Source organism: Dendrobium catenatum, unplaced genomic scaffold, assembly GCF_001605985.2.
Source record: "Dendrobium catenatum unplaced genomic scaffold, ASM160598v2 fragScaff_scaffold_974, whole genome shotgun sequence".
Taxonomy (NCBI): Eukaryota; Viridiplantae; Streptophyta; class Magnoliopsida; order Asparagales; family Orchidaceae; genus Dendrobium; species Dendrobium catenatum.
The window spans coordinates 3,093,218-3,115,575 of NW_021319436.1; the positions used below are offsets into that span (position 1 = coordinate 3,093,218).

At 34.9% G+C, this 22,358-nt stretch overlaps 1 protein-coding gene across 1 annotated transcript; it reads right to left on the bottom strand.

Moving 5' to 3' along the window:
- Window positions 1-6,720: 6,720 nt before the first annotated feature.
- LOC110101910 (gamma-interferon-responsive lysosomal thiol protein) lies at window positions 6,721-22,358 on the bottom strand. The gene is made up of 5 exons (XM_020830007.2): window positions 21,945-22,358; window positions 18,626-18,691; window positions 14,376-14,516; window positions 8,356-8,448; window positions 6,721-7,127 (listed from the first exon to the last, which is right to left on the bottom strand). The coding sequence occupies exons 1-5, from the start codon at window positions 22,194-22,196 to the stop codon at window positions 6,954-6,956; spliced, it is 726 nt and encodes a 241-aa protein (XP_020685666.1). The 5' UTR covers window positions 22,197-22,358; the 3' UTR covers window positions 6,721-6,953.

Sequence of the window (22,358 nt, forward strand, 5' to 3'; positions counted from 1 at the left end):
GGTGACCTGCTGGGCTTGTAAGCTCATTATATGTGGTTAATAATTTTAGGTGCAGGGCCTCCAGCTTGAAGATCTTTCTGCCGCGTTCTGTAGCTTTTTCTTTTGTAGCATGTACGGCTAGTGTAGATTTCTCTTTTGACTGTACTGTGACTGTTGTACTATATGTGAATTATAGTATCCGCTGCTGTTTCTTTTCTGTAATGTAATTATCTCTGGCTCTGGATATATGTATGTATGGATTGATATGAGGAAACCGATAGAAAAAAAAAAAGGAGGCAATAGAACGTCAGATGAATCCTTTCGCTACACGGATCTTGGGGTTGTTACATCACCTGGGCCGGATGGTTTTAACTTTGAGTTTTTTAAAAGCAACTTGGTTATTAATTGGCAACACAGTATGCAAAGCCATCAAGGGATTCCATAGCAATGCTTTCATCCCTCGCACTACTAAAGCCACTGCTTTAACTCTAATACTGAAATCTAAAAATGCTGAAGCACTGAATGAATTTAGACCAATCGCTTTATGCAATACCTCTTATAAAATTATTGCTAAGGTGTTGGCTGATAGAATGAAACCTCTTATGTCTCATATCATTAAAGAAAACCAAGCTGGGTTTATCCATAAAAGAATTTCCTCTGACAATATTATCCTAGCTAATGAAATTCTTCAGTTTTCTAGGAAGTCTTCTAAGATTAAGCTTATGTGTGTTAAGCTAGACATTAAAAAAGCTTTTGATAGTGTTTGTCGGGAATTTCTTTTTGCTAGAATGAAACAAAAGGGATTTCCTGACATCTTTTTGGGTTGGATTGACGCTTGTATCAAAGATGTTTGGTACTCATTATATATTGATGGTGCTTTATAAGGCTTCTTTCCTTCCAAAAATGGGTTAAGGCAGGGCTGTCCCCTTAGTCCATACCTTTTCAGCATTGTTATGGATGCCCTTTCCAGTTTGCTTGATTACAATTTAAATGATAGCAATTTTGAGGCACTCACTATCATGGGGAGTACAGGCTCTCTCATCTTTTATATGCTGATGATTTAATCATTTTTGGCAAAGCTGATATTATCAATTGTGAAAAATTTACCCAAGTTCTGAAGGTATTCTCTGAGGCTTCTGGGCTTTTTGTTAATTATGAGAAAAGTTCTGTCATTTTACCACCCAACTGTAACAGTGCTGTTCTCAATATAGCCAATTCCACCTCTACTATGTCTTACCTTTGTGTGCCTTTATGTCCAGACAATTCAAAAATAGCCTTTTTTCTGGTCTATTGGAGAATATTATTAGGAAGCTGTCTGGTTGGAAAGCCAAAGCTCTGTCTTTTGCGAGTAGGCTGCAGTTTTTAAGGTACACTATATGGAACACTATTGCATGCTGGATTCGAGGTGGGATAATACCTAAAACTATTACTAAGCAAATTGACAAATTATGTGCTAAATTTTTATATTTTGGTGATGCTAGTGCCAAAAAGTTGCATCTTATTGCTTGGAGGAATACTTGTAAGCCCATACAAATGGGAGGGATCGGTCTCCCTTCTATTCAATCCATCTAGTTTTGTTATAACTGTTCACTCATTGCTAGAATTTATAATATTCATACCCCTTTAAGTGCTTGGCTCTTTAAAGTTTATATTTTCCCTTGGAAAGACCCTATTACTAAAGCCTCTAAATTCTGGAAAAATGTTTGTAAAGATGCTCTCATTGCAAAACAAAATTTTCATTTTAGAGTTAATTCTTCATCTCGTTACTCTCTTTATTGGGATCACTGGTTTAAAGGAAAAAGATTAAATGAAATTGTTGTGCTGCTTCCTTTGCTTGGTTCTTTTCCTGTAAATGATAATATAGGGGCTATTATTGATGGTGTGCAGTGGGCTTTGCCTGATGCATTGCCTGTTGCAGTTCACTCTGCCTTCTCCGAAATTCAGATAGGTGATGGTGCCTCTGATAACTTATACTGGGGTGAGGGTAAGAACTGTAACCACAAGCACTATAGATAATTTTATTTTAGAGATTTTACCAAAGTAAGCTGGTGGAAATTTGTCTGGCACAAGAGGTATGTGATTAGATACTCTTCATTTTGTTGGATGGCTATAAGGGGTGGCCTTAAAACTGCGGACTGTCTTATATTTAGGGGCATTCTTGTTAGCAATACTTGTGCCCTTTGCCATCATTTTGAGGAAAACGTTAGCCATATCTTTTTTGAATGTGATTATTCATTTGCAATTGTTTCCTCCCTGATGAGAAACCTGGGATTTCTTTTGCTAAGACCTAATATTCTGCAGCTGTTTGAATACATTGATGAATCTCATACTAATGATAAGGATATGTATTTCCTCCTAGTTTGCTCTGCGGTTTATCACATATGGCGTGGAAGGAATGAGAGGAAATTTGGGGGTAATGCTGTATCTTCGACCTCTTTAGCTATTAAAATCAAAACTGCTGTTTTATCTAAAATCAGGATGTGGAAAAAGGGTGGAATTTTATCAGAAATGCTGTAAGGTTTATGGCTGCTGCACATCTGTCTTACTGGAATCTGTTTTTATTGTGGTGCAAGTAGCAGTTTTTGTGGTTTTTCTGTGAGTTTTTGCTATGCTGATTTGCAGAATGCAGTGGCTGGTGCAGTTTTTTTGGTGAAAATGGGCAATGATGTCAGAATTGCCATTTTCTCCTTTGGATGACAGGAATTTTGGGATTCGTTTTTGCAACCAGGTTGAGAGGGCGGCAATTCATGAGTCCGCGGCTTCTATTGCTTTCCTCTCCTCCCTTTGCTCTGACTTGATCCTGACTCTTTTATTTACTCTGATCTTATGTTTCTTTTCATACTGTTTTCTTTGCTTTGGGGTTTTTGTTTTCTGCTCCTTTATTTTGATCTTGTAAGCTTTGGCAAGATCATTGCTTTACTTACATGTTGGTGTTTTCTTCTTCATTACATGTAACTAGTTTATATTAATGAAAGGGCTATGGCCATACTTTTCCCAAAAAATAAAAAAAAAATTCTTTCATCAAAGAACTCCCATTCCAAGAAGAAAAAAAGGTGCATGATATCTCCCTTGGAAGTCATTTCATGCAGGCCACTTCCTGGGAGGTCACATTTCACGTGCATGGATGGTAAGTATTTTTGGGGGGAAATGTGCTATCAGTCAGTAAGTGACATTGACATTTCTGCACTTCAAATCATTGAGGAGCAGCACCTGAAGCAGCTCACCACATCCCAAACTCTAATGGAAACCAGAAAGCAAATTACCTAAGATGGCAGGGACTTTTTCGTCTTTCGGCACACGAGACATGGACTTGCAGAATGGCAAACCGGAATTCACGTGATCTCCCAGTACAGCAAGCTGAGGCGGGCCCACAATCACCGAGCCAACACTTCTTTGACTCGGTGTCAACTCGGTCGCCGACAGGTGGATCCGAGGTAGTGGTACTGTTCGTAAACTTCCATTATTAGAGTCATGGCACAAGAGCGAGAAATTATTTTGTCCGGATTAGATGCAAAATGTATTCGGAGACCAATTAAAATATGTCATGTTAGTCGTATCGAGCCGCGGTACAGAGCAAGAGGTGACATTACGCATTTTGATTGGTCTCCGGACGACGTTTAGCATCCGTGCGCAATAACTAATCCACACGAGCTGGCCTAATAGGGAAAAATTATTACGTGCAAACACTGGAAGTAGAGTTATGTCTGGACTCTGATGTAATATGATGTGTGGAGTGATGTATTACTAGGTATTACTATATATTAGCTAGTACACAGTAATACACAGCTAAACACACAAATAACAATAATATACAATAATACACAGCAATATGCAACAAAGTTGTGTATTAGTTGTGTATTAATGTTAACTAGCTAATACACAGCTAAATAAACAGTAATGTATAATAATACCTAGTAATACACTAATACACACGTCAAATTTCTATTGGAGTACTCCGGATGTAGCTTTATGCTCGGAGTCCGCAGGTAATAATTTCTCCTTAATTTGACTCCAATTTTGATTAATAAATTCAAATGTGAGGATTGATCGCCTCAGAAAATTTACGATGATAGAGATATACAAAATGTTTAATGTTTTGATTTTATATGATGATTCAACACATTTACATAAAATTGTATAAATTTTTATATTTAATTTTTGTCGGTATGTTAAAAGATCTGATACGTCAGCGATGATTTTCCTGTTGGCTACTTGACAATGTTTCTTCATTCGACAAACTATGATAATAATTCAGCAGTAATTGTACTGCTTCTAAATGGCCCTTAAACTTGCTTTGATATTTCCAAATAGCCATTATAAGGAGAGAGATCGAGTTTGTTGGAAATATATTGCCTACTTCACCTTGGCTATTTAGAATGTTACAACTTCATAGTTGATTTTTGAAGAGGTGTTGGCAATGGGTCTTTAGGAGTGTTAAAATGGGTCGAAGGGTTGGGTTGGGATCCGACCTGATATTGACCCGACCAATCATAAAAAGGATATAAACAATGTCTCATTCTCTACATAAATGAGGATTCAAGATCTAAGAGAACTAAAGAGCTCTATTGCATTTTAAAGTTATCATCCATGGTGACCGCATCCAAAATTCGTTGCCACTATCTCTAGACTTCTCTCAATATCTAACGCTATTGTTGGATGTTTAATTGTCTACAATGAACATTTAAATTATTTTTGAGGATCTCCTTTCTTCTCCTTCTAGTGGGGAAGAAGCTGATTTTTTTGAATTTAAGAAAGGTGTGGTAGGCCGTTCTACTGGTAGTGGTTTTCATAATGCGCGTGGTTATAAACATAAAAACAGAGGAAAGAAGTACTAGGGTTGGTTTTTGTTTTTGTTTGTTTTTTTTTTTTTTTTTTTTTTTTTTTGGCCTTTGTGATTTCATCGGTGGTTTTGTTAGTTAGATGGACGATGATGAGGAGGCCCTTGCTTCCCCTTGTTGGTCTGGCTGGTTGGCAACCTGGGTGCCTCGGTTTGTTGCTTGATGGATTATGAATTGTGTTCGTTTATCTGTCACCTTTGGATGGTCCGTGCTTGGCTACGAGGTTGGTGACAGGGGGCCTCTATCCAGAGTCCCCTCTCGTTGCTTATTTTGGTCTGTTTGCTTTTTTTTTTTTTTTTTTTTCTTCCAAACTTAATGAAAAAAAAAAAATTAAAAACTATTTAAATTTCTCTGCACTCTATTCTTCAAATTTAATTCTTTTACGAACTATATATTTTATAGTATTTTGAGTGCAAAGTAAATCAAATGCATGGGATTTGAATTTTCATATTGTTGGTTGGAAAAAAATATGCAAATGTAGGGGTAATCTTTTAAATATACCGTCTAGTTCATTTTCAATGTATTTGAAATTTATCCGACTTGGCCAAATTCTAAATACATTAAAAATGCAATTTTTTTTCATGATTGGCGGCCGCCATCGTTAATGACGGCCACTGTATACTAAATTAATTTTACTTCAACCAAATAAAAAAAATATTTTCTTATATTTATAGTATACTCAACGAAACAATTCACGATTATTTTAAATACCCAAAATTTCTTTTTCATTATATCTCTTTTATCTATAATTTCTTTTCAACAAAACAAGTAGTTTGCACAAACATTAATTTAATAAATTTAACTTATTTTCTCTTTAAAAAATCCATTGTGAGTTATTTATTTATATAATTTTATAATTAAATGGCACATGAGCGCCATGTAGTAACTTTTTTAACAATTCTGATATAATTTGCTCTACTATTTTTATTTTTATAAATAAATATAACAAAATTAAGTCAACATTTTAATAGAAAATATGCCAAATTCTATCACATGTCTTAGAAACTTAAATTTATATATTTAAAAATCAAAATGTGAATAAATTATTTGATTTTCCAAACTCGGAAAAAAATTTTAAAGCCATTCAGTGGCAAAGTTAAAAAATTTTCTAATGTTCAAACTAATTAGTTTTTTTTAAAATATTTTCTTATTTTTTTTTTCATCAGGGCTAAGACTGACAATTTAATCGAATTTGTTATTTTATAAGTCATAATAGAAAAAACTTTTTAAATTTATATTATATGTCTTAAATTAAATTCTTAAATATTAATTTATTATGATAAAATTTAATTATAATATCAAAACATAATTTATTTTTATATAAAAATCAGAACTACAATAAGATGAATAAAATAATAAAAATTAATAACTATGATTCCATTTTAATAAATAAATATTAACAATACAAAATTAAAATTATATTTTATCTTTTATATGTAAATATTTAGTCAAAGAAAACACTATAAATTTATTTTTAATATTAAAAAAAAAACAATGATAACCTCCAAATAAGGTAAAAGGTGCCTCCCAATACAACTCAATGGCTCCTCCCTTTACCTCCAAAAAATTTAGGGCACCACCATAAATGGTAGCCAATGACCCAAGAGAAAGTCTTAGATACCATTTGTCATACAGATGAAAACATAGAGAAAAAAAGAGGTAAGGATTATAAGGACATGGAAGATGATGATGAGAGCCTAAGGCTTCGTTTAGGACGACATTCTTTCTGCTTCTTAAAGCAACTTTCTAATACAATTTTTAATTTTGTACTAGAAAGCTACTTTAAGAAGCAAAAAGAAAGCAGTCACAAACGACCCCTAAGAAAATTAGTGCTTTCTTGCAATGATCGCTAGCAACCGATTATCGGTTCGACGAACTTGAGATGAATTTTTCAGAGACCAGCTTTCCGACGGCAATATCGACTAGCAACAAAGTATAAACCAATTTGTGACCCAATCTACAGTCCCAAACCAACTGCATTCCTATAGTGCTGCTCTACAATTGATGAAAGCAAACTATGAGGATTATAGTTTTGTACAACCATGAAACAGGAACTGATTTTATGACAAGCTGTAAGAGAGATTGGCTGTCTCTTATGTAACTTATGAGTTTGTACATCATAATTGAATTCAGATATCATGCTTCTGCTTTAACTTCATTGGATCCAAATAGTTCATCAACAAGGCTCACATGATGAGCCCAGCTCGCCACTTTCTTCTTTGTTGCAAGTCCTGTCAGCCCTTCGCAGGCCTTCGGGGGTGAGTTGCCCTCATATGCATTGCATATGTAAGCTTCGAAGTTCTCATAATCCTATAAGATGGTTATAGATCAGAACATTTAGGCTTTGTTTGGGACGACATTCTTTACACTTCTTAAAGCAACTTCCTAGTACAAAATTTTTAATTTTTATACTAAGAAGCTTCTTTAAGAAGCAATGAGAAAATCGTCCCAAATGAAGCCTTAATCAGTTTATATAGGAAAGCAATGAGAAAGCCGTGATGATCATGCAATCAAATATGAAATATATATTCAAACCCACACTAACACTACTAAAGAACATGTCAGGAACCTGATAGGAAATACTTGAGTTCACAAGTAATCCAAGAGGAAATACTTGAGTTCGCAAGCAACCCTAGCAATAATTGTTAAAACAGCGAGAATAATACGAAAATCTGAATGAAATCAATCCAAAAATGATAGATTGCAATATTGGAATCAAAGCAAAGCAACACAAAGCAATATAAAATTGATCCTCAATTCGAGAGGAGGATCGTTCTCTTGTTCTCTCCCAATCTCCAGATTATGGATCTAGAGCCCAAGACGTCAAGGAAAACTCCAAGAGAACAACTCAACGCATGCATGCCCAAACCATAGCCTCCTCTCATCTTTTAATACATATCTTCTTGATAAAAACCAATAAAAAAATTCCTAAAATAAACCAATATTCAAATAGTTTTCCTATGCAATTTCCGCCCCCTTCCCTCTCTCTCTTTGCCGCCCTAAGGGGCCCAAAAGCTTGGGAGGCATTCAAAGGAGGCGGCTTAGCCTGTCTCCTATAGGTCTGAACCGGCCCAGGATGGGCCGGTTTGAAGGGTTCAGGAAGAACCGTAACAGAACCATATGCAGAATTAGTTCAAAAGCAAGCTCATATTGTCATTAGTTCCAATGTAGTTGATAATTGTAAATGCCAATAGATAACCTGGGATAGATTAGGAGCTCTAAAATGTTGGAAAACTAGTAAGTTAACTAATTGTAATCAAGTTTTATAGGAATAAAAACGGAAAGATTTTGTTATTAACCCTGCATGGCTGCATAGTATCTGTCCATGATTGGGGCGGTGCGCGGCGTATGCATTCCACTTCTATTAACTCTCAGTAAACAAGAAGATATATATGTAGCATTAATTGATAAATCTGATTAAACCATTAAAAGGGTGGCATTTTATTCATCTAAATGGTAAATTACTCAATGTAGAAAGTTTATCATTTTGTACTATATATTAGTATGACTTGAATGGAAATATGGGAGTGAAACTTACTTCATAGAGTGGCTGCCCATTCACTACCACCCAGGGAACATATTTATGAGGGGGCTCAAGAGCATCAGTCTGTGCAGCATATTTTAGTTCAAGCTGTCAACAATAATTTTGAATCATGTTACATGTATCCATGATCCCAGGAAACCAAATTTACAAAAACAAAAACAAAATTATTGCAGGATTTTTCAATATGCAAAATTACAAAGATTATGATATGCAAATATAATTAAATACAAGGCTATAAACAGAAGAAATCATGAGGTGTAGACTAAGGCTTCGTTTGTGATGGCTTTCTCATGGTTTCTTAAAGCAGCTTTTTAGTATAAAAATTAAAATTATTGTATTTGAAAACTACTTTAAGAAACAGTAAAAAAGTCGCCCCAAATGAAACCTAAGAGAAATGGTAGAAGAAGATAAATGCAGACTAAGAGAAATGGTAGAAGAAGATAACTAGCCATTATGTTGTCAAAATTCAAAGGAATGAAAACATGTAAAGCTTCACACTTCTCATCATCCTTTCTTTTTATTTTTTCAAACGTATATACAAGACCATACCAAACCTTTAAAAGAAACTCGTGTTGATGGTGACAATGATAACCTCATTGATGGATCAATCCCTACCTGGCTAAACAGTTCTTGATAGCAATATTGGAAAACAAGAAGGCAAACAACAATTAAGTGAAGATTGTCATATACAAGCAACAATTTTTATTCAGTATTTTTAAAAATAGAGGATCGCGGAGCTTAAATATTGTATAGCAGGGTGTTTTCTTGTAGGGACTGTGGGGTTGTGTTATCTCTAGCTTTTGGTTGGCCTTACAGTGATGGCGGGAGGGGAAATAGCTAAACCATCCAAAAATTTAGAAATAACACAAATATCTGGAAAAAAAAAATTGCAATTTATCCTCTAACGAAGGTAACCTTACCCAACATCTCACCTAATTAAACTGGATCTAAGTCCAATCAAAGCAAGACTCGCTGAAAGACTTAGAATGAAAAATAAAAAACTTAAGGTTCATTTAAGACGGCTACAACTTTTTGTAAAGGTGATTGTAAAGATCCTGCAACTTTCTTTCTAATACCACACTAGCAAATTAGTTTGAAAAAAAGTGATTTTGCATCACAAAAATTTCGTAGTAATATAGGGTCATTTTATTAGGATCAACATTGAACTTGAGACACAAACAACAAACATTTTGTATAAAACTAGTAATTATTGAATAAGAGACCCCCCTTAGCTACAATTTCAACATCTCCTTCCTCAATTAGCCTATGCCATAGCTTGGTGAACAAGCCATCATCACTGCTAGCATTGTGCAATTTGGTATCAATACCAAAGAACACTTTTCCTCGAATCTATTTATGATTATGTTGCTTGGCTCTAAATCCGTGATGTGTAAATAAATTCTGAGTTTTTTTTTTCTTGCCATGAATATTTGATTTATTTTATATCTTTTAGATTTCATAATTTTGCTATGATTATTCTAGTCAATGTCATTAAATTTATTAATCATTGATTAACAATTGCTTAGCATTAGATTAACATTTTTTTTTATTTTGTGAGTACTTTATTAGTTGTTTATTATATTTCCATCAAGAAATATAAGAGTTATGAGTCATGCAAAAGGATATAGGCATATAGCATGAATAATGTGCTCCCTTCTTCATTATTTCCTCCAAGATTTCAATCCTTAATCAAGTGTGAGACATGCAGAACTCCGGGAGAGATTGTCTCCTTATTTAGTCATGAGGCTCAATTTTATGTTTATTTCTTACCCTTCTTAGTTCTTTTAATCTTCACTTTCTTCTCCCCTACATTTTTCTTTATTGGTTAAGAGATTTTGTTTATCGAGATTTTCGCTATAAGAGTGAGACTTGAAGAATTATGAGAGAAGTTGTTTCCTCAGATTGGCAAGTGCTTGCTTTCATGTTTATTTCTTTCCCATCTTTCTTCTCCTCCTCTTTCTTCATCTACATTTTGTCTTTATTTATTGAGATATTTTGCTTATTTAGATTTACTATAGTTTAATTTTTTTTCCGATGGAATGAAATTTTGATCCTACTAATGCACCTAGAATATAGAGCCGTGCGACAATATATTTAATTGAATTGAATGAGCAGTAAATTAGGATATTCTTTTTGTATGAATCTCTTTGTAGGATCATTTATCATGAATATGATGAGTTTCAATAGAAGGATTCAAAGTTCTTGCACATTGAAAATATGCGACCTACGCAATACCATATATAAGATAGAATTTCCAAAGAATAAGACTTTTTATGAACTAGACAATTCATTTAAGGTGTGTGGATCATTCTTTACCCTATGCAAAAATTATCCCTTCGTTTTATATCAAGAACTCTTTGCGGATGTAGAAATATAGAAGGGGTTTATTGCTTGCCCAAACATATCCCTCCAACAACTATATATAAATGTTTGTTTATTGAGAATGCAAGAAAATCACTTCGATCAACTATATGATTAAGAAGCACTAATCAGCTAATGGATCTTTTTTGTTCTAACACACTATTCGAGATTTATTAATATTTAACAAATTTGGGTTTTCCCAACAAGCAAAAAAGCACTTCAAACTATACATTCATAAATAGAGATAAATTAAAACCAATAGTCATTATCTATTGGAATTTTTTTTTTTCTAACACATTATCCAAGAGCTAAAAATATTTCTCAAACTCGTTTCTATCCAATAGAATAGTATGGGATGATATGACAAATAGAATGTTAAGAAAAAAAGGGTTTTTGCTTGATAAATTGAAACAAGTGATTCATATAAATGAAGAAAAAACCACCCATTACTAGGTCATAAATATATGAACCCATGAAAAAGGGCTTATGTTGAACAAATTGACCAGGTGATAGTCATTAAAACTTTTGTTCCTTCTTTTTTTTGGACATGGCTCCATAGAACCACCACCCAAGTATAATCAATAGATACTAATATTTGACATTATATCTGATACGGCATCACAAAATTAGCTTGATCGGGCACGAATCTCGAGGCAAAAGCTAGTTGGAAACTTCAAAAATTAATTCCGGGAGCACACGAACTCCGATTTCAGCGAGCTTATAGTCAAACTGAGCGTCTCGGAAATACGAACCCAACGACACCAAGATCAACCCAATCCGAGCCCAAATGAGTCCGAATCAAGAACCCGAAGCGCTGTTGGAAGGTTCAAACCGCACTTTGAGTTACCAAACGGTCTCCGATTTTAACGAGCTTACTCGAATCGAGCAACTCAACGAGACGAATCCAACGAGCCCAAGATCGCCGAATTCCGACATCATTAAGGCCTCCAAATATCAAAAGAACGGTGCACGATCGAAGGGTTCAATATCGGCCGTACATTCAAACCACTCCCTATTCGCCCATGATCTCACACCTATTTACGAGCTATGCCACTCCAGAAAAACTATAAGTAGAGCCCTTATTCTTCACAAGGGGGACTCAAGTGAAGAGAGAGGAGGAGGAGAAGGAAGAAGCTCCTCCTCGACCACTGCCGGAGCTCTTCCCGCTGCCTGAAGACGCCGGAACTCTGTCGGATTTTCGGGAAACGCCGGGAATTTGCAGAACTTTGTAACTTTGTGAGAAGTTGATTGTAAATTGATCGTCCTGATTTGTAAGACGGATCAACCTTTGTACTTCAAACAAATACTAGTGGAACTTTGCAACTGGGCGAGGCCCCGTGGTTTTTTCCCTCTTTCGGGTTTTCCACGTAAAAACCTTGGTGTTCACTTCTCTTTTCTACTTGTGTGTTGAATACTCGTACAACGCTAGGACGCAAATTTATAACTCTACCGCCGCGTATATTCTAGCACGCAACAATAACATAAAAAAATAGCTTGATAAATAGATTTTCACAACCAATGTTACAAATAAGTAGAAATGTGTGTTTAATGGGTGGAAAAAGGTATCTACTATAGGGATTTATAATGATTATAGCAAAACTAAAAATTTCCAAGAAGATGTCGAACAAAGCAAAAGCAATAACTTTTGATGATTTATATTATCAAATTGGGTATCACGAAAAGAGAAATTAGATTATAACATACCCAAAAAAGAGAGGCTTAGATAAAGTTAGATACAATAAAAGTGATGACATTCATGTCTAAGATTAAAGATGAACACAACAAGTAATGATAGAATTTATTAAATGAGAGTATATAAATTGATATAAAAAATGATGGGAAAATTTTTTAAGAACATATGAAGTATGTAGATTGATATTAAAATGAAGTATATAATTAGTTATGAAGATGAATTAAAGTAAATATTTGGATCCAAATGAAATATCTATTGGGATTGCGAAAGTTACGGAATTATTTTATTAACAAATCTTTTCAATAGACTTTTTAAAACAAAAAAGTGTCAAATTATTGAAGAAAAAATATTTTGGTATCAATATTGATGAACAAGGAGACTAGAATTCTGAGAGTCATAGAATAATCAAACTTACAAATCATACAAGGACAGAAGCTATAGGAGAGGGTAGAAGCACACAGACTTCTTAGAAAAATTGCATCAATTTCAAAGAATCAATTTTATTTTATGCTAAAAAGATTCACTTGATGTGATTTTCATACTGACAAAATTGATGTAAAAAATACAAAATCAAAGAAAAATTGTCATATGATTTTTATTGATCTTGAGAAAGTATACAAGCAAGTGCCCAAGAATCTATTTTGTACAGACTAAGAAAATGACGAAGTATGTTGATGTTAAAGATAAGTGTGATAAAACATTGATTAGTATTAAAAGTGGATGTATATAACAAATACCTATAAGTTTTGAATTGATTATGGAGAAGCTTGTAGATGATATTCAAAGTGAGGTATTTTCTTGTATATTTTTCATAAATGATATAGTTGCAATCAATAAGAACTATATTGAAATAAGTAACAAAGCAAATCAAAGAAAAAAATATAGAATATAAAGGACTTCGGATTATTAAAACAAAGAGTGAGCGTACAATATATATAATTTTTGTGGGTTTGATATTATGAGTTATCATTTAATATTAATAGAGAATCAAGCAATACCTAGATATGATAGATTTAAATATCTTGGAATTATTATTCGAAAGAATGAGTATGTAAATCCAGATTTCATTCCTAGGGTTAACATTGTGTAATTAAATAAAGAAATGCCTAAGAACATGATAAGACTATGAATCTCATGGGGAAAAAAGATAAAATTCGAATGTAGCACAAATATAAATATTAGGACAGATGTGTAGCAGTTGTAAGGAATCTAGGGATAGAGAGAGAAATTATAATATTAATAGCATGTATAAAAGATAAGGTAGTAAAAAAATAAATTTAGATGATTTAGGCATGTAAATAAATTGATAGAAAATGCACTAATCAATTGAGTAGAAAAAATTAATATAAGAGATAAAACAAGAAAAAAGTAGACTAAAATAACGGTATGAGAGTAAAAAATAATTTGTGCAAAATAGATTTAACAACTCATATTCTCATACAATACTTAATAAGGATGAATGAAAAAGATGTTTCGTTAAGCCGAATCCAGATGTTTGGGATTGATAATGATAATGAGATTCTAACGGACTATAAACATTTCAAAAGAACCGAAATAAAAGTATGCATGGACAAGTTTTTCATTGAATTCCACAACAACAACAACATCAAGTCTTTGTCCCACTACGTGGGGTCGGCTACATTCATGAATCCTTTTTCTCAATTGTGTCCTATTAAAAGTTAAATTCTCATTTAAATCTAATAAAGAAAGAACATTTTTAATATTTTCTAACCAAATCTTTTTAGGTCTACTTCTATCGTTTTTAATATAAGTCAAATCTAATACCTATACACTTTCCTAATCGGGCCAATAAAAGATTTTATTTCATTACAAGGCAGTTTAAATAACATTAAACAATATTTCAAAGCCTATAAATACGCAAAAAGAATGCAAAAAGAATGAAAGAAAAGAAAGCATGAACAAGTTTCCATATTTAAAGGGAAAATTCAACAACAGTGACCTCTTTCCCATATCCGCTGTAATAACAAACAGAGACTGCTTCTGAATTCAGCCCAGTTTCCTGGAAGCAAGATTCCCACTCCTTGTACTTGTGCTTGACTACCAAATTCTCAACGCAAAAGATGAACTTGAAATGTTCAGTCTGCATTAAAGCACAAAAAAAAAGATTTTAAAAATAAAATACGAGGAATTCATTAAGGTTTTGAAGATTAACTTGCACCAAATAAATTGACGAAACCTAAAAGATGGCCACACAGTCCACATTATAATAGTAAGTGTGTTAACTCATCGTGATATTTTTTTATTTATTTACTCATTGTGTTAATAAAAAACTAAAGAATCGTGATATTGTGATATTTCTTTATTTATTTACTCATTGTCTAGTAAATTAAAACAATGAGAGCTTGTTAACGTCAATTTACTAAAGAATAGTTAACTTGAAATGTTCAGTTAACTATTTAGTAAATCCGAATTACATGAATCACAATGACTACATGACTAGAAATGCAGACTGAACAAGCTCATTACATATTGTGATATTTATTTATTTATTTACTCATTGTGTTAACTATTCTTTAGTATTTCAATTTAAGCTCCTTAAATTTCTTTTAATGAGCTTGTTCCGTGCTATAAAATTTTAGTTGGTAGAGTGCATGTTTTATGTTTTAGCGTTGTATAAAAATTCAACTCGCATAGATAAAAGTAATAAGATCAGAAATTTTTTACATGAAAAATCCAAAAAAAAAAGGAAAAAATCACGAAGTTTGGCCGAGTTGGAAAATTCAATATATGTTGCAAGTGACGTAAGAATCTTCATTTCTTCACCGTTGAAGAAGAAGAGAGGGATTAAACAAACGTCTAATTTTTTTCGATGAAAATTACAGAAATCAAGTATCCAAATAGGGACAATCTAACCATATCCAACAACAGGGCTTGTTTTCCTTTATAGGCGGGTGTTCACAGGCGGACAATTATGCCCAAAATCAGGATTAAATCTTGACAGGAGTCTGAAGATGGCGACTACATGACTAGAAATGCAAGAGAGCTCTCTATTTTTTCCTCATGAGAAATAACTAACAATGAAAATCCCATTTTAAGCAGATTACCAATATTGATGAAGAATAGGACAGAAACCCTCCTCAAAAGGAAACCCCTAGACTATAGCAAAGCATTATTAAATAACGAAGTTGGCCTTTACCAAAGAGTGGCAGATACCAAACCTTCTAATCCTCAAACTCCATGAGCTTTCTTTTGGATCTTTAGAGGAAGCTTGAGCTTCTTGGAAGAGAGAAAGAGAAGGGGAGGAAAGAAAGCGAGAGAGAGCCAAAACTGAACAGAAATCTTTATTGATTGGCTTAGCCTTTATTACAGACTATAACACTTATTTATATACTCCAAATGGCTACACAAAGCTGCACATCAAAGACAATACGAAGCTATATAAGAACCTCAAAAAAGTAAAATAAAAAACTACTTAAAATCTGGACCAATATCCTAACCATCTCCACCTTGGTCCAGATTTACAAAACATTTGATTCTGTCCAACCTTCTCCCAAATCAGCTGCCACTGCTAAGTTGTCATCTGCTTTGAGTCCAGCTCCTTACAGTTTCAACAAATTAGAACAATTTCCCTTAAACACCTCTCTTTATGGCAATAGAAGCACTTCTTGCTTAACTTATTCCTTCTGAATTCTGATCTTCCTCTTGCAATCAGAATACTATCAATGTTTTGTTCTTTCTGTTAAGATTTTATCTTAACATCCTTGGACATCAAGACATATTTTACCTTTGTCATTGTCAATGTTTACTTCTCATACAATATAGTATCAACTATGTGCTCATATGTCTTCAGCAAAGAGCTGAAGAGTATAATTCATTGATCTTCTTCGCATGTTGCCGCATCGACAGTCTTGAGGTCAAGAATTAATTTATTAAAATCATCCAAATATTTTCTAAGCTCTTTTTCATCTTCCATTTGGAGCGTGTAAAATTTTTTCTTCAAAAATAGTCGATTAGTAAGTGATCTTTTCACATAAATTGATTCAAGCTTCTGCCATGACTCTAATGCCGACCCTTCTTCAGCAACCTCTCTCAACACTTTGTCACCAAGAGAAAGGAGAATGGTATTGTGTTCCTTCAGTTGCATTTCTCTAGCCCTGACCTTGTCAGTAACTGCAGCAAGATTCTGCTCAGAAATAGCATCAGTAATGCTTTGATGAACCAGGAAAGCATTTATCTTAATTTGCAATAGGTTGAAATTGTTCTCCCCATTAAACTTGTCAATTTTGAACCTTTGCATCAACATGATCAAGAGAACAGAGCTCTGTCTATGCCCCAACGGCAATAGTCCACAAGGTTCGGGATGCCGCCTACATGACTTAATTTCATGCTTCTTCAATCAAGAATTCCCGAAGGCTCGCGGCATCAAGCTGCTTCTTGCCACCCACGCCTTCCAAACCTATGTCCCCGGCCCGCATGCTCTCCACATACAATCCACCCGATCATGCACCCGCTTCGGCCGAGCGCAAAATCGATCCTACAATTCCAACCTGAGGCCACTCATCCGGCCAGTTACCGCTCCTCACAGAACCGCCTGCTCATGATTAAGACCGAGAAATTGCGCCTGCCGCGCCCTGCGTGCCTAGTGCGTTTGTTGTGCCCTGTGAGCTTCGCCCTACCCACGCGCTCGCTCTACCACACCCAACCAACCGCCAGAGGCCCAGCGTCTGCCAATCCCAAGCTACCCACGCCCGATCAGCACACAACCCAGGCACGCGAGCCTCTCAAGGCGGCACCAGGCATTCCGTTCCTATCGCTGCCTCCTCCTCGACTTCAAGAAGCTTCCTCCACCTCCACCTAGATCTGATACCACTTGTTAGATCTTGGAGGAAGCTTGAGCTTCTTGGAAGAGAGAGAGAAGGGGAGGGAAGAATGGGAAAGATAGAAAAAACTGAACAAAAATCTTTACTGATTGGCTTAGCCCCTATTGCAGACTATAGCACCTATTTATAGACTCCAAATGACTCCACAAAGTTGCACACCAAAGGCAATACAAAGCTATATAAGAACATAAAGAAACAGCAATAAAAAACTACCTAAAATCTGGACCAATATGCTAAGTATTTCCATAGTAATAAATAATCAAGCCAGCATGTTTCAGCTCCAAAACCCTAAGAGAAACGCTGGAAGAGCAACTTTACCTTGACAACAGTCGAAACAATTATAACTTTCCCAAATTATCATAACACATCCAAACAGAACATAACTAAAAATTTATATAGATAGAAATAGGTGTTCCATGCAGAGATCCGAAGGCACCCCAAATTTTGAACAGTGGCATTGAGGTGAAAACAGACCATCTCTCAAAGAATCATCAATAACCTCAAATTAGCATTTGAGTGATTAGACAAAGAAAAAAAATGGAAGTTATCATTTCACTCTCAAAGGAAATGGATGACAGGCTTTCACAGGAAATGGATGACAGGCTTTCAACATTACTTTCAGCTCTATGTGCAATCACGTAAACATTTTAATTAGGTTAAAAAACAAAAGATCTTCTCAACTTGTTAAGCTGCACGCTGCATTCAGATCTCACTTACCAGTTACCAGAATGGTAGATTATGGCTTTAGTTAATTGTCAGAAGAAGTTAAATAAAATTCAATTTAAGATTGAAGATCATAGAGACATCTGCAACGAAATTATTTTTGTTGATTTTTTGTTTCTCAGCATTTACATAAGTTATCAATGCAATTCAAATAATGAAAAGAATAGAGAAATCTAAATCGAAATTACTTTTGTTGATTCTTTGTTTATTCAGCATTTACATAAGTTATCAGTGCATTTAAAAAAATAGTGGAAAGCTGAAAAATATACTCCAAAGCTGCAGAGAACCAAATCACTGCTTTCATATGTGCCTGCTTGAGTTGTAAATTATGCACTGATTAGCACTTGCATTAAACAAAACAAATAAAATAAACGGTTTAACAAATAGAGACGCTTTAAAATCATAATTGCAAACAAAACCTTGAGTTCACCATTCACAATTTTTTCTTGTTTTTCCTAGTTATTGGGGTTCATTTTTCATATTTACTTGTAAGAACTCTTGGTATATAAGAACAGAAAAATCGAATATGTACAATACAAGCTCTAGAATAATATTACGCATATTCATTATTCATATTCTAGCTAAACATTTATATGGATATGTTCAAGTCCAAAAGATAAATGACAAAAATAAAGTAATATCATACCAGATCAGGCCAACTAGTGATTGCACATGCTTCAATGGTATTCAGTAAGCACTCATAGGGACCATGCTGCAAAGTACAACCACAAAACACAGAAGCCTGTCAAATAATAATATTTTCCCCATAGGCCAAAAAAGGAATTGCAAAGCGACCATGGTCTTAAGTTCAATCATTATCCAATTGAATTGTAGGTCATCTTGTTTTTAAGGTTGGAAGAAAATTTTTTACAAATTCAAATCAGAGTCTCAGGACAATGAAATTTAAAACACGATATTATCTTGATTTGACCGTTGGATCTTGCATGGACAAAAAGAGTAAGTTCGAAATCATCTGGTTACATATCAAGCGCATTTATTTTCCTTAGAAAAAGTTTATCTTTGAGATTTTTAGATCCACAAGATAGGCTGAAATGAGAGGATGGGCCTAGGCGCAACAGTACCACATTAACCCCACTCCATACTGAATAGTTGTTGAGGTTCTTGCATAATTGGTACACCCATTTTTAGATATTTAAACAACAAAATTTTAAGTCCACCAACAAACATATGCTTATATAGAGGGCGATGGAATAGCACCCAGTTCCAAGTCATCGAGGCTGGAATTTCTTAATATTTTTGCAACTTATATTTGCAAATAGATATATTAGTAGCTCACACAAATTCTTCTCCTGTTTGACCATAAATAAGAGACGGGAAAAGAAAATGCAACATTGAGTGCATTGCAAAAACAAGAACACTTGCATGACATTGTTTATATTATCAGTTTCAATTAACTTAAGCTTTGTATTATTGAACAAAGGAGGTTATATATGTGTTTTTTTTTTTTTTTTGGAGTTTAGTATATATTAAATATTTTTATTTTGATTCATAAGCTATGATAATAAATTAGAAGAACAAATAGGACCATCTCTCCCTTTTGAGATCAAGTGAGTAAAATACCAAGTGCTCAATGAATTAATCAACTAATGAATGCATCAATTAGGTCATTATTAGCTTTACCGGAGTCTTTGGGTTTAGTCCTAAGAATCCCCATTCTACATTCACTTTGTGTTTTGTGTGGAATCTGATTGTGTTGATCAATTGCATTATTCTGTTGCATTGGACCTCAAGTTTGTCGTGCTTGTTGAGGGGTGCTGGGGATTCACCCCCTGCTTGGGTTCGGGTTTACTTCAAGTTTTTTTCGTACGACGCCCCAACACTGCATACCCAAGTGCTCTGGCATTGAACGACAGAGAGCGAAGCACCGTAGCGGTCTAGATATGGCGCCATAGTGGATCAAGACAGAGGTTCAAGTGTCACAGCACTACCAGATGAGTTGGATGGTTTTCTTTATCGTTATTCTAAAGGATTGCATTCCTTGGGATTATTTACTTAGCTTTCTATTGTATTTTTATATGTTAGACATTGAGATTAATATATGTGAGAAGAGAAGCCAAGAGAGAATGAGAGAGAAGAGAGAAGAGAGATTTGTACTTATTTCTCCCAATTTTCATAGTGAATTTCTTGGTGTGGTGTGGCTCTGTGATTTTTTTCTCTATTATGAGTTTTTTTACATTAAATCCTGATATATCATCAAAAAATTATCGTGCAGGCACGAATCTCGAGGAAAAACTTCAAAAATTAAATCTGGGATCACTTGAACTCCAATTTCAACGAACTTAAAGTCAAACTGAGCATCTTGGAAATACGAACTCAACGACAAATTCAACTCAATCCGAGACCAAATGAGTCTAGATCAAGCACCCGAAGCACTATTGGAAAGTTCGAACCATAATTTGAGTTACCAAACGGTTTCCAAACATGACATGCTTGTAGTCGAATCGAGCGGCTCGACGAGACGAATCCAACGAGCCCAAGATCGCCGAATTCCGACATCATTAAGACCTTCAAATGTGTGACGAACGGTACACGATCAAGAGATTCAATATCAGCCATCCATCAAACTACTTCCCATTTACCCCTGATCTCTCACCTATTTACAGGCCATGCCACTCCATAATATCTATAAATAGACCCCTCATTTCTCTTGAGAGGGGACCCAAGCAAGAAGAAGAAGATAAGAAGAAGAGAATGAATGGAGGGAAGAAACTCCTCCACGACCACCGCCGGAATTATGCTCGACGCCCGAGTGAAGCCGGAATTCTGCTCGACGCCGGAATTTTACCCGACGCTCAAGTGATGCTGGAATTCTGCCCAAGTGATGCCGGAATTCTGCCTAATGTTCGAGTTACACTGAAATTCCGCCTGATCTCCAAGTAACGTCGGAACTCTGACCGACATTGTAACTGATTTTCAATCCAGAAGTGATTCATTGTAATCTGAAAGTCCTAAATTTTAAGGACGAGTCAGTCTCTTGTATTTCAAGCAAACAATAGTTGAACTCTTTCAACTGGGCACGCCCCGTGGTTTTTCCCCTTTTAGGGTTTTCCACGTAAAAATCCTGGTGTTTTTATTTCTCTCATGTTTGTGCGCTAGATATTCGTACAACGCTGAGACGGAAATTTTCTAACTCTATCGCCGCGTATATTCTAGTCCGAAACAAATCCTAGTGTCATTTACTTTCTGCTGCCCTTACTTTTTCGTTTGTTTCATCGCGGTGTTTTACTCCCTCATTCCCAACACTTTGTTGAGTGTTACTTAAGATGTTAAATCTTTTTTTCACAAATCTCTTTGTACAAGTTCTATTCATGTCATTATTAGTCAAATATTTTAAGAAATTATAATTATATATATATATATAATGCCTATAATAATGAACAAGAATGATTTTATGAAAGTTTTCTTAGTCAATTATATCATGATGCTTCATTTTCTAAAATCTTAAGTGAATGGCAGCTTGTATTAGAAAATTTTTCCTTAACATATGTGGAAGAACACCACACCTTTTTAGTCAAGTTGTTTCTGAATATTCGAGTAGAACTGAATAAACTATTTAGATGATGCGGAGAAGAACAACACTCCTTATTAGAGTATCAAATGGATAATGGTGAACACATTGAACAAGTACTTTTATAGGTTATTAATCATAATTTACTCGAGCTAATTAGGTGTGATTCCCCTTTGCAACAGCGGGGATTACTTCTTCTTTCGTAATGGAACATGTAAAAGCCTATGGATCAACAATATAGACGAGCCAGCTAAATCCTGTTGTACAAGCCCATTCATCTAAATTCTCTCTTCAAAATCTTTCCACAAAGAAAATAAAAAATGAAAGAAATATTTCCAATTACTAACGCAACACCCTGGATGATCTATTAGATTCGTCCCCATGATAAAAAATTACATTTTGTAAGCAGACATGTACACAAAAGTAAAAGGTAAACCTGGCAGGTGATGGTACCATTGGCCTTGAGCCTGGCGTTCCCGTAGGGGATGAGATCGAGGTCGACGATATCGATTATGCTGTTGTCGAATATCTTCGCAAGGTAATTAACAATGAAATTGGCACTGTAAGGACAGAGGGACTCGTAATAGAGCGCCAGAGCGACCTTCGCGTCATCGTTGGATGTGACAGGGGAAGTGAAGAGGAGTGTAGTGGAAAGGAAGAAGACGAGGACGATCCGATGAAAATCCATCTGAAAAATTGTGATTCCAAAAGATAGGGCAGTAATTTGGGCCTCTGGGAGCAAGAACCCTCTTGTTTGATACCCTGGTTCGAAGCTCAGAGCTGAGGGAGAGAAGATAGAGGAGACGCCAAAATGAAGAAAAACGTTCTTTTGTCGGATCAGAATTATCCA

Excerpts from the sequence above, each read along its gene's own strand:
- LOC110101910 (XM_020830007.2), bottom strand. The coding sequence starts at position 22,196 with ATGGATTTTCATCGGATCGTCCTCGTCTTCTTCCTTTCCACTACACTC. Across the intron at positions 18,692-21,944 it reads ATGGTACCATCACCTGCCAG|CATGGTCCCTATGAGTGCTT; the intron begins GTTTACCTTTTA and ends TGTACTTTGCAG. Across the intron at positions 7,128-8,355 it reads ATGGGCAGCCACTCTATGAA|GATTATGAGAACTTCGAAGC; the intron begins GTAAGTTTCACT and ends ACCATCTTATAG.